At 36.3% G+C, this 12566-nt stretch overlaps 1 protein-coding gene across 3 annotated transcripts in view; it reads left to right on the top strand.

The window, feature by feature from the left end:
- LOC134789686 (oxysterol-binding protein-related protein 1) overlaps positions 1–12566 on the top strand; it is a 109267-nt gene that overhangs the window by 22780 nt on the left and 73921 nt on the right. Inside the window, exon 1 of one of the 3 annotated variants that reach the window (XM_063760289.1) lies at positions 9802–10054. The exons of 1 other annotated variant lie outside the window; for it this stretch is intronic. In XM_063760289.1, coding sequence (XP_063616359.1) covers positions 10052–10054 — 3 coding nt within the window. In that variant the 5' untranslated portion in view covers positions 9802–10051. Of the gene's footprint in view, positions 1–9801; positions 10055–10231; positions 10355–12566 lie in introns of those variants that run through there. One more of the 3 variants, XM_063760288.1, reaches the window with a different exon arrangement.

Genomic DNA, 12566 nt, shown 5'->3' with positions numbered 1-12566 from the left:
ATAGTGCGACTCCTTAGCTCGATTTAGTATGGAGGTAGAGTCTGGCTAATAAAAGATGAACCTGCAAATATGCGGTCCTGGTCTGACCCATCCTAAATCCTGTCCCATCCGGCAGAAAGCACGAAACTTGGCATGCAAACTTCAAACTTCAACATTTATTCAGCAAATAGGCCGCAAGGGCACTATTACACGCCGCTAAAGAAATTTTCACTTCAAAAAGTTTTGAGATGTAATGTGAAACCAAGTCGGTTATTTTAATCAGTGCCAGGGGGTGTTAAAACAGTATCAATAAGATATCTTTAATTTGTAATTTTTAGCGAGTTTTAGCGGTGGGCAAAGTAATCAGGTGATTTGGCATCCATACCAACATTGCCCACCACCAAAAACGGATTAGGGTTGTCACTTTCATCTAATTTACCCAACTTCGCATGTAAAATAAGGTTATGTTTGTACACTAAAGTAAGTTTATAAATATATACTGTATTTAATTTGTCTTATTATCCTTTTACTTAGATGTTTTATCCCGTTAACTAATGAAAAACACAGCAAAAATCATATTTTTGGCCATTAAACTATTGTAACAGATTTTCTCAAAAGTGACAACCCTAGCCTTTGTAAAATGCTTAGGCGAGCCTTATATGGAAATGAGCAGAAACGGGTAGGCAACATTGCCCAGCAAATTTATTTAAAAGTTTTTACACTTATCGCTAAGTTATTAACAGGGAATGGTAGGATTGCCCAAAACCAGTGATCCTTAGACATCATCATCATACGAGCTGTATTTGAATACCAAATTGACGTGGGCAATGTTGGTGAAAACTCCGGATATCTTTGCCCACCCTCTAAAACGCAAAAAAATGGGTAAAAACACGATAAAAATATTTTTTCTTCAAATAAACTGATGCGTTTGATCACAATGGACGTGCTGAGCAAAAAAAGTAATTACGATTTGTTTTTTTTTTGAGAAATTCGTGTTTTTTTTTAAATGCGGGCAAAGTTGGTGATAATGACCGGTACCTACTCTTCGAAGGCCGCAAAAATATATGACATGCTCTTATGGTTCTACAAATAAGATCGTGTCAGATATTTTTGCGGCCTTCGTTGTGTGTTGTGTAACATAAATTGCAGGTGACTGTATATTAAGAATAATTATTTTATTTAGTTTCAACGAAAGTTTCAAGTTTAGTACGAAAATACTTCAGATATACAATATGCACAAAATGTAGACCTAATCGAAATAAAACATTGCTTTTTATAGTAAATTTTTTTAAAAACATTCGATACATAGGTATACATAACAATAACCAGGCCACAGCGGTATTGGCCTTTAAGCTTTATCTCGGTCTCCAAAGCCGCAAAAACTCGCTAGTACTTCGTGCTGGTCTAGCCGTTATTTTTTCTTGAAGATTTTCAGAGAACAGCACGTACACGCATTATACATATAGACGGAACGAACGGCATAATCATAATCATTTATTCGTCGCAATCCATGGTATTACAGATCTAGGTACAAGACTTTCAGGTATTACTTATACGAATTACATAACGCTTCCTGTTAATAGGCAATATTTTAAGATAAAAGTTCTATAATATATTACAAGATTACAATTGTCATCAAAATTAATTGACGTACAGAAGTCAAATACGTTTTTAAAACGACGCAAAATGAAAATTAATCCCAATCAGTAAAGGATGAGTCTTTAAACTTTTTTCATTTTAAGCGAGTTTTGATTTGAAGGAACATAATACTTAAATTCGACTGTAATCGTATTGTTTTAAGATAGTTTACTGAGGTTTTCAACCATTATGACCCGTAAATAACAGCAAATCAAATTTAAAGGAGACGCGAGCTGATATTTATGTACCCTATTTTTTGAAATACAATTTATCTACTGGTATACTTTCTCGTGTGCGTATATGATTTAATGTCAAATCAAGCTGTCATTTTTATTTGAAGAATTATACGTGTGCTCCGGTGCAGCCCCAGCGGGCATCTGACTTGAAGAAGAATTTTGAGTGATGTCGTCAATGTATGGAAATTGTTCGAAGGTTTACATTTGAGATTGAATTTCTGTGTTGTCTTTGTGAGTAAAAATATAAATCTTGAATTGTCTAGCTTTCAAAATCACACAATAATTCAATTACTGTCAAAGACAAAATTGTTTTGCTTCTTTCTCAAACGGAACTCCATATTTTGATATTTTGATACTTTTAGTGTCGATTTGTAGAGAATAACAGCAAATTAAAAATATAATGGCATGAAGAGTCGGTACACGGTTTCTTCGTGAACAAATTTACGTGTAATAATAATAATTATAATATAATATATATTATAGTGGTTTTCCGGGTCAAGGTCCGGGTCCGAGTCCGGGTCCGAGTCTGAGTCTGAGTCCGAGTCCGGGTCCGAATCCGTGTCCGAGTCCGTGTCCGGGTCCGAGTCCGAGTCCGGTTCCGAGTCCGGTTCCGAGTCCGGGTCCGAGTCCGAGTCCGGGTCCTAGTCCGAGTCCGTGTCCGAGTCCGAGTCCGGGTCCGAGTTCGATTCCAAGTCCGGGTCCGAGTCCGGGTCCGAACCGGATCCGGGTATGAGTCCGGTTCTGGGTCCGAGTCCGGGTCGCAGTCCAAGTCTAAATCGAAATTAGAAATCACCAAACGTGTACTATGCGTCGTTGAAGAGTTTTGTTCTGGTCATCATCAGCAGTTCCACTTCATCAAATGCGACAGTTTTTAATGTAAATGCTTGATTTTATGATGAAAATACAAAAAAAAAAATATTTTATTTTTTATTTATTGGTATTCAGGATAACAACAGCCGTAAATATAACTAAGACATATTAATGCTTACATAAAAATAAGGCCAGTAACAGTCATCCATTGAGTTACATTATATAACGATTAAAAATAACAAAGATAAGAAAACAATGAGAATGTACAATACACACAAATGCTCGATACGCTAGAAATACTATAAACCGGTTGTAAAATGTATAAACCGGTTGTAAAATGTATAAGTAATCTAGTTAAAAATACCTACTTCTAATACAAAACAAAACCATGACATTGCATTAGTTGAAAATCAGACACCAGCAGACGTTCACAAAAATATCAAGATAAACATCATAATGTAGTAGTTATTCAAACTGAAAGTTTATTGTTCATAGAATTATTATAGGAGTTAGAATCTAAAAAGTACACCTACCTGAACGTACAACTAACTGCATTTCCCTGGCAACCAGGAACACATAGCTTGAAAAAATTATGATCTTATGATATAAAGAGATGTAATAAAATGTATGTATTTATTTAAGGAGCAATTAGTACCAGTACTGAAGTTAAATGTAGAAACACAATAGTAATAAAAACAGAAACTGATTTTATGTTAATTTTCTTTGAACAAAATGGAATATATATATTTTTTGAATTTATTTTTAGAAGGGTCATTCCACCGTTTCGGGTGTTACACTTGAACTCTTAAAATAAGGTTTTATTCGATATTGTAACAGGAACTAGGAGATTATAACTATTGATTCATCTACTACTTTGATAATATTTTCTTTTCCTGTACACACATAATTAAAGTATAAGAGCAATAACGAGAGAATCACTAAAAAGTAGCTGTTTCGGGCGTTACGGGAATTGGCCTATACCTTCTGACCATCAGTACCAAAATGCATAATTTAGCGAATTTTGTCAAGTAACCTCCAGTTTTATTTATGTCAAGTAATAATAGTTAGTATAGTCTACTGAAACACCGAAGTAACACTTAGTATCACTTTTCAATTAATTTTAATAAAATAAATTACCTGTTTCGGGTGTTACTCATGGTTCGTTTCGGGTGTTACGAGTACGAAGTTAAGACAGATTTATACGAAATTATGGCTCATTTTATTGAAATTATAGTCTTTTTAATAAAATCGATTAAAAACATAAGTAATAAATGCTGAAATATTATAAAATACATTAATCTTAACAATAAAAACTATTTCTCGAAAATATCATAATTATTTTTCTTTCGATGCGAATATTACCGAAAATATTCACTTAATCAAAAAATGGTCGATGGTGACACCTATTCATTTTGAAAGATCTATCCAACGACACCCCACGTCACAGGATTAAAGTCGCAAAAAAATTAAAAATATTTTGTACAGGAGCAAACCTAAAAATTTTTTTTTTTTGTAATTTTTGTGTTACTACTTTGTCGCCATGATTGATTTATGTATCCATGACAAATTGCAGCTTTCTAGCACTAACCATCACGGAGAAAAGCCGGGGACGGACAGGCGGAAAATCAACACGTTTCGGGTGTTACACAACTTCAAACTTTAAAACATACGACTAAAGCAGACGCTAAAACAACAACTATTACACATTTGCATAGGTTCACATCATAGCCTTTCTTTGGCAAAACATGTTTGGCTATAGTTAATTACGGGAAAAGTTACACATACTTTTATCTCTTTTTCGTTTCGGGTGTTACTTTGAGACCACAGTCTAGAATACTCTTCTAAAAACCGATTAATCCATGCTTTTTAATATTTTTAAAGACAAATTATAAAATTACGATATTTTACCTGGAATAACTGCGGGATATTTGTAACAGTTTACAGTTACTTTCTTTTTAATTAGTCTTGCCAATATCGCTGTATAAAATTAGTTTTACGCCTATCATTTAAACGTTGCGATCAAGTACATGAAAAACGTGTAAAAATTGTTTTTTTTTCGGTTTTTTTTTCTGACATGAAGGTTTGGTATGTTTTCTATGGAAATAGGTTAGTGTTGACTTCTTAAACTAATTTTCATTTTTGAACCCTTGGTAGCGTTTATTATGGAATGACCCAGAACCTACAAAAGGATCGGCAGTGCAGAATTCAGTGTTATACAAGTGAGGGATCCGTGATAACACGGCGTTAGAACCATAGTTAGTGGAGTGGAAGGGAACATGAAATAGAGTTGTATGTCGAGTTCGACGTCTTGGAACTCGAAACGTTAGACCAGATAATAATTCAGGGCAGTCTAAACGATTTCTAGTTATATCGAAAAGTAGACTCATATCAGTTAATTTGCGCCTAGCTTCAAGTAAAAGTAGGTTATATTCCCGGCAATTACCTTTGTACCCAGCAGATGGTTTCTTAAATTTAAAATTAAATGAGCTACAAAAATTTTTTGAATTTTTTCGATGCGGTCTTTATGAACAGCGTAACAAACTGACCAGATAGGTGATGCATATTCAAGGATGGATCTCACATATGCGTAATATACGACTTTTAGACATGACAAGCTATGAAAAGGTTTACAGGTCCTCATGACGAAGCCTAACTGCGATATGATCTGTTAATAATGGAGTCAACGTGATTTCTCATTGTCATTTTAGAATCTAGAATTACACCCAGGTCACGCACAACATCGACTCTGTTCACCGCTACGCCATTAAAGTGGTATGAGTAATTAAATGGCTTAAGACTTCGAGTAAAACTTATACACTGACACTTATTAACACTTATTGTTATCTTATTACGGAAGTAATACTCGACTAGGTTATTAAGATCATTTTGCAGGAGTTCGCAGTCTGCTAAAGATTTAACACGCATGAATACTTTTTTATCATCTGCATATAATACATGGCGTGCGGTTACAAAACATGTATTAATATCGTATATATAAGCATTATAAAAGAGAGGACCGAGATGGGAGCCTTGGGGCACGCCGGAGGGAATATTAATGTAATCAGACCTATAGCCGCCAAGAACTACAGCTTGGGAACGATTAGTGAGGTATGATTTGACCCATCTGAGCAAGTCGCCATGAATTCCGAGTGCTTCAAGCTTCATGAGAAGTATAGCATGGTTGACACGATCGAACGCTTTTTCAAAGTCTGTGTATATCACGTCGACTTGACCGCCTCCTTCCATTTCTGTTAAAACATGATTCGTGAAGCAAGCTAGGTTGGAAACTGTAGAACGTCCCTTTAGAAAACCGTGCTGTTTATCCGAGATCCCACAAGAGACAAGGGGGTAAATTTGTTTAAAAATTATGGATTCAAAAAGCTTTCCTATGGTATTGAGGATAGAGATAGGTCGATAATTCTCGATATTGGACTTTGAACCTTTTTTATATATAGGAATAATGTGGGCCCTTTTCCAGATGGAGGGGAAAATACAGTCCTTTAAAGATCGTTGAAATAGAATGGTTAGTGGGCATGCAAGGCTCTCAGCACAAGAAGATAAAAAGATAGGTGGAACGCCGTCACAACCAGGTCCCTTAGTTTTATCTAGTCGCTTTAAGAAACTTAACACGATCTCGCAAGTTACATCGATTCCGGACATTGAATCGCACTGATTGCTGCTCATAGAACTATTGTTAAGGTTATAAGAGGAGTTTGAGGTATCAAAAACACTCTCAAAAAATGTATTAAACGCATTACAGATATCCATGCCACTGTTGTAGTGATTACTACCTAAATTGAAACAATTAGGGTAATTAGAGCCTCCCCGTTTAGATTTGACATATTTCCAAAAGAATTTAGGAGAGCGCTTGATGTAAGATTCGGTGTTGTTATTAAAACGCTGAAAACAAATCTATACTTATGCCTTTAATATTTGAGGAGTTCCCTCGATTCCTTATGGATCCCATCATTAGAACTCGAGCTTGACAAAAATGTGGCTTTAAAACTTGACTTGCTTAACAAACATAACGAAGAGGAAAAATCGCCAAACGTGAACTATGCGTGGTTGAAGAGTTCTGTTCTGGTCATCATCAGCAGTTCCACTTCATCAAATGCGCCAGTTTTTAATGAAAATCCTTGATTTTCTGATGAAAATACAAAAATGTCTATACGCATGCCTTTAAGATTTGAGGAGTTCCCTCGATTCCTCATGGATCCCATCATCAGAACTCGAGCTTGACAAAAATGTGGCTTAAAAACTTGACTTGCTTAACAAACATAACGAAGACGACAAATCGCCAAACGTGAACAATGCGTCGTTGAAGAGTTCCGTTCTGATCATCATCAGCAGTTGCACTACATCAAATGTCACTTTTTTGAATGTGTATGCTTAATTTGATGATAAAAACCCAAAAATCACTATATGTATGCGTTTAAAATTTGAGGAGTTCCCTCGATTCCTCATGGATCCCATCATCAGAACTGGGTTTTGATAAAAACGGAACCAATCTGTATGCATATACATACAATCAAAAAACTAATTTTCAAAATCGGTCCAGGAATGACGGAGATATAGAGTAACAAACATAAAAAAAATAAAAAATAAAAAAAACATACAACCGAATTGATAACCTCCTTCTTTGAGATTTGGAAGTCGGTTAACAAACTAATATTAGCCCAAAATCTAAAATAAATGAAGTACCGATCACATAAAAAGTAAAAAATTAAATTAAGCAAATAAAAACAGGAAGGTATCATAAAATGTTAATGAAGAGAAATTGTAAGAGATGGTATTATGCCAACCAACAACTGCAAAGTTTTTTAACATCGGTTTGTGGCAAATACTGTTTAGTTTATCTTTATTTTAAAACGAAAAATGTCAACTTGCATGTTTTCTCCACTGTACACAGAATAAGTAATGATGTTACTATATCTCATATGTTCAGAATATTACTTGAATAAACTTATTATCCTATATAAAATGTGTGTTTTTATATTTCTAAACCCAGTTTCTAAGTAGATTGCACATACATTATAGTCACATTAAAATTCCATTTTGCGAAATAAAGAATTCAACATTTAACTTTGCAAAAGTAGATAATTGTTATTAGAATATTTTCTAAAAGCAATAAAAATAGATTAGGTTAGATTCGAGCTACAATGACATTAGGTTGGGTTCAAGGTAAGGTTGCAGGGTCTCAACAAGGGAAAAAAAGGGGGAGGGACTGTTGGCCTGGCTAAGTGAGCCAGAACTCACCCACTACTCCCTACTACTGCCGTAAGCAGGTAATGAATTCCCAATGTATTAGGTATAGGTTTAATAAATTATAAATATATTTCATTAATAACATAATAATATACAAATATGTAAAAGCATAAAGTAATAAATAAGCCTACAGTAATCACGTATACCGGTCCCACGGATGCGGATGTTGCTTACATAATCTCGTCTGTCAAGGAGTTTCGGCAGGAAAGGCCTTGGCAGACTTATATATTCATGAAATGAGGGTTCATACCTACCGACTGGAATTGGTTTCATGGCGGTATCAGATGGGTTAGTGTACGGTAACCGATGGTCATCTTGCTTATAATCTCGTCTGCCAAGGTGTTTCGGCAGGAAAAACCTTGGCAGACTTATATATTCCTAAAATGGGGGTTCATACCTACCGAATGGAATTGGTTTCATGGTGGTATCAGATGGGTTAGTGTAGGGTAACCGATGGCGACCTTGCTTACATAATCTCGTCTGCCATGGTGTTTCGGCAGGAAAAGCCTTGGCAGACTTATATATTCCTGACATGAGAGTTCATACCTACCGACTGGCATTGGTTTCATGGTGGTATCAGATGGGTTAATTTAGGGGTCCCGATGGTCACCTTTGAGAGCGTCTGCCAAGCACTTCCGGCAAAAAAAATAGTGGCAGACTTCGCTTTTCTGTGTCTACATGTAAATTTCTAACTGCTGCCATAACTACTATCTCGGTATCAGATGGGTTAAATCAGCCCCTTTTTTCGCACCGGAAGTGGCCTTCTTTTTCGTACTTTCGGCAAGTTCCGCCGTGGCAGACTATCGAATTCGGACTTAGCATAACTTTTCTGGGAAACCATTGTGCATTTCATCGTGGTATCAAGTCGGTTAGAAATTTTGCGGCCGGCTCTTCTACTAATACGAGTAGGTAAGGTGTCAGTTTTAAGCTGTCACATAATTTTACTGCCGGGTATTTGCTGGCCAGTCTAAAGCCCGCTCCACACTCTTGGACAAATCTTAAAGCGGTCTTCACATTCGACCTTTGACTAGACTTTTGACACTTGTTTGACCCATATCGTTTCAATATTTAGTATTTGACGTATCTCATTGTTCGAATACGGCTGTAAAGTCTCCTTTCGGAGTTGGACGGTCAGATGACAGTCTCTTTTGTACAAAAGAGTGCATAAGCCAATTCTTGTGATAAGTTTCCAAGCAGACCCCAGGCTCCGTGCCTGACGCGGGCCGGCTCACGGGCCGTGGCAAATTGCCGGAACAACGCTAGGAAGAAGGAAGATGATGGTTGCGCGACATGTAGCACGTAACTGAGGACGCGGACATCATGCGGGTTGTGCTAAGGAGTAACAGTTTTTATTATATACTCGCTTACAGTTATATGCGTGGTTGGTGGCTTGATTACTTTCAATACGAGCATTTTTTTATTAAAAAGTAAGTAGGTACCTAATCGTCGCCAGAAAATATAGTAATACATATGTATAAAAAACCTGAGTAGTTTACGTGTACACTAATAAGCGTTTATCGATATCACACCGAATCATGCACATCCCTATCGCATGTGTCAACCTCATAGTCGAATATTTTATCCTATCGCATTCACTCTTGGAAAAGCCATGCAAGTGTAAAATCAAAAGAGCATAAATGTCAATTTACAAAAATAAAAATCGTAGTGCATTTTCGACATAATTTTCTTTGCTGTAAAGTTCAAATTATTGAGATGGGCGAGGGCTCATAATCCTTTTCGAAATAAGAAAAATATGGCCAATTTTTGTGACAGCGTTTTGGCGACATAGGTTTCCATACTAATCCAGGCACATGCCGTTTCCCATCAGAGCGCGGCGCGCTCATTCTTTCTTCCGTGGGTCAGACTGACCGCCGCGACCAATAGTCTCGCACTACTCGACACACAACTACGAGAGTGTGGTTCTATAGTCGCTGCACTTGACAAATCCGTCAACGTTGGCAATTCGCTGCACCACTCCGCTTACATGGTGAGTTACGGTCAGACTGACCGCCGCGACCAATAGTCTCGCACTACTCGACACACAACTACGAGAGTGTGGTGCTATAGTCGCTGCACTTGACAAATCCGTCAACGTTGGCAATTCGCTGCACCACTCCGCTTACATGGTGAGTTACGGTCAGACTGACCGCCGCGACCAATAGTCTCGCACTACTCGACACACAACTACGAGAGTGTGGTGCTATAGTCGCTGCACTTGACAAATCCGTCAACGTAATTATAGGTAACACTGTACTTTGTGTTCTGTTAAATAAAAAAATAAAAAACGGTGAGTTACGGTCAGACTGACCGCCGCGACCAACAGTCTCGCCCTACTCGACACGCAACTCCGATAGTGCGGTGCTAAAGTCGCAGCTCTCGATAAATCGGTCAACGTTGGCAATTCGCTGCACCACTCCGCTTACATGGTTAGTTAGATAATAGGGGTATTATACTGTATTTAAAATAAATTATTTTACACCATGCATGAAATAAAGCACCAGATAATTATTAAAAAAACACAGATAGAAGTTATTTTTAAACACAATGTTTTAATGTTTTAATGTTTATTTGGGCACAAACGGTACAATAATACTTACAGATATTAATATTATTCAATACATGAACCAGTGAAGTTGCCACTAACTACTAACACGTATACAAAAAATAAACAACGGAATAACAACTAGAATATCCACAGAGCAAACAAACATTTGTCGGCATTGTTAATGAATTTAAAAATAAAGGAGAATAATGAGAAAAAAAATCAGTTAAAAGTTAAAATATTCTAAACATTAAGTATTCAAAGTATGTACTAAGAACCTCATGCTTAAACTTAACTAACGGAATGTTAAACATATCAATGTGTGAGAAAAGATTATTATTACACTTGCACGCTTTATCAATGAAGGAATTCGCTTTGTATTTTTTTCGCGTAAAGGGGATGTGAAAGAGTTTGTGATGTCGTGTGTTCAAACGAGGAGTTCTAAAATTAATTTTATTTATTAAATAAGGGGAGTCAATATGATTTGTCAAAATTTTATATAAAAAAGTTTGATCCTTTAATGTGCGCCGACCTTCGAGCGAAACCAAATTTCCAACGTTTGGCGGTTGATTAGATTTGTAGGCTTTATATTTTAAATGTTTACTTAGTTTTTTCTGGATTGCCTCAATGCAGTTGATGTAACATTTGTAGCTAGGATTCCAAACGGTGGATCCGTATTCGAGAACTGGCCTGACTAAAGAGTTAAACAACATCCGTAAAGTATCAGCCTCTTTGAACTCTTTACTGGTTCTTAAAACAAAACCGAGTAGCCTGTATGCCCGATTTGTTATGTTCTCTATATGGTTGCTGAATAATAATTTGCTGTCTAAATGTATGCCTAAATCCTTAACATTAGAGACTCTACGTATTATTTCATTATTTAAATGGTAATTGAATTCTATAACCTGTCGTTTTCTGGTAAAAGTTATAATATTACATTTTTTTGTGTTTAAATGTAGGTAATTTTTTTGACAATAATTATACAAACGTGTTAAGGCGCTCTTATACTCGAGTTTTACGTTTTCAAGGGGGTGAAGCAGACGCGTGGTAGAACGGGCAGGCGGGCGCCCCGCGCGGCGCACCGCACCATTCCCGCGTAGCACGTCTACGTCCTTATTCTGACGACATCGGTATTCTGAATTGTCAGTTCCGGGATTTTTAGTTCGGCAATTAATATTGAATAAGATTTATTAGTAAATTCGAATTATGATGAGCACCGAGCCCACCAAGGGTTTCGTACTTTTTAGTATTTGTTGTAATAGCGGCAACAGAAATACATCATCTGTGAAAATTTCAACTGTTCTATCACGCTAGCTATAGCTATCACGGTTCTGTAGCTATCACGGTTCGTGAGATACAGCCTGGTGACAGACGGACGGACGAACGGACGGACAGCGGAGTCTTACTAATAGGGTTCCGTTTTACCCTTTGGGTGGGGAACCCTAAAAATGGTAGGTAAGACGGTGAGTGTACCTAAATAATTATTAATTGTATACAATATGAGTGTATACTTGACAGATCATGTTTTTGTAAAAATCGATTTCGACTGGCAAAACATATTATTTTTTTGCAACCGGGTTTTTTTAACCTAATTAGACCCCGCTGAATCCGAAATTGCCGGTTGCTTGATCGAATTCTTGACTGGAAGTGAGATAGTTGATATTAAAGGTCCCTTTTTTTAGTTTTTCGTAAATAACTCTTAAACGGTGGCGCATAGCAAAAAATTTTCTTAAACATAAGTAATCTGCATAAAATTGCCTACAAGAAAGATTTCGCACAATTTTTCGCTAGGATATTGATTCAAAGAGATATTAAGGCGGAAAAGTTAATTATAATCACTTTTTGAAGGTCTCTTTTTTTAGTTTTTCGTAAATAACTCGTAAACGGTGGCCAATATAAAAAAAAAATTGTTAAACGTTAATAATCGACACAACATTGTCAATAAAAAAAGATTTAGTACATTTTAGCAGGGATCAATATTTAAAAAGATAATGAAGAGGGAAAGTTAATTATAATACATTCTAAGGTTCCTTGTTTTTATTTTTTCGTTAATAATTTGAAAAGTATGACTCATAGCAAAAACAAATTTTACACAA

Source organism: Cydia splendana, chromosome 4 (assembly GCF_910591565.1).
Source record: "Cydia splendana chromosome 4, ilCydSple1.2, whole genome shotgun sequence".
NCBI lineage: Eukaryota > Metazoa > Arthropoda > Insecta > Lepidoptera > Tortricidae > Cydia > Cydia splendana.
The sequence above is the reverse complement of the archived record's forward strand: the minus strand, read 5'-3'. Positions and strand labels throughout refer to the sequence as shown.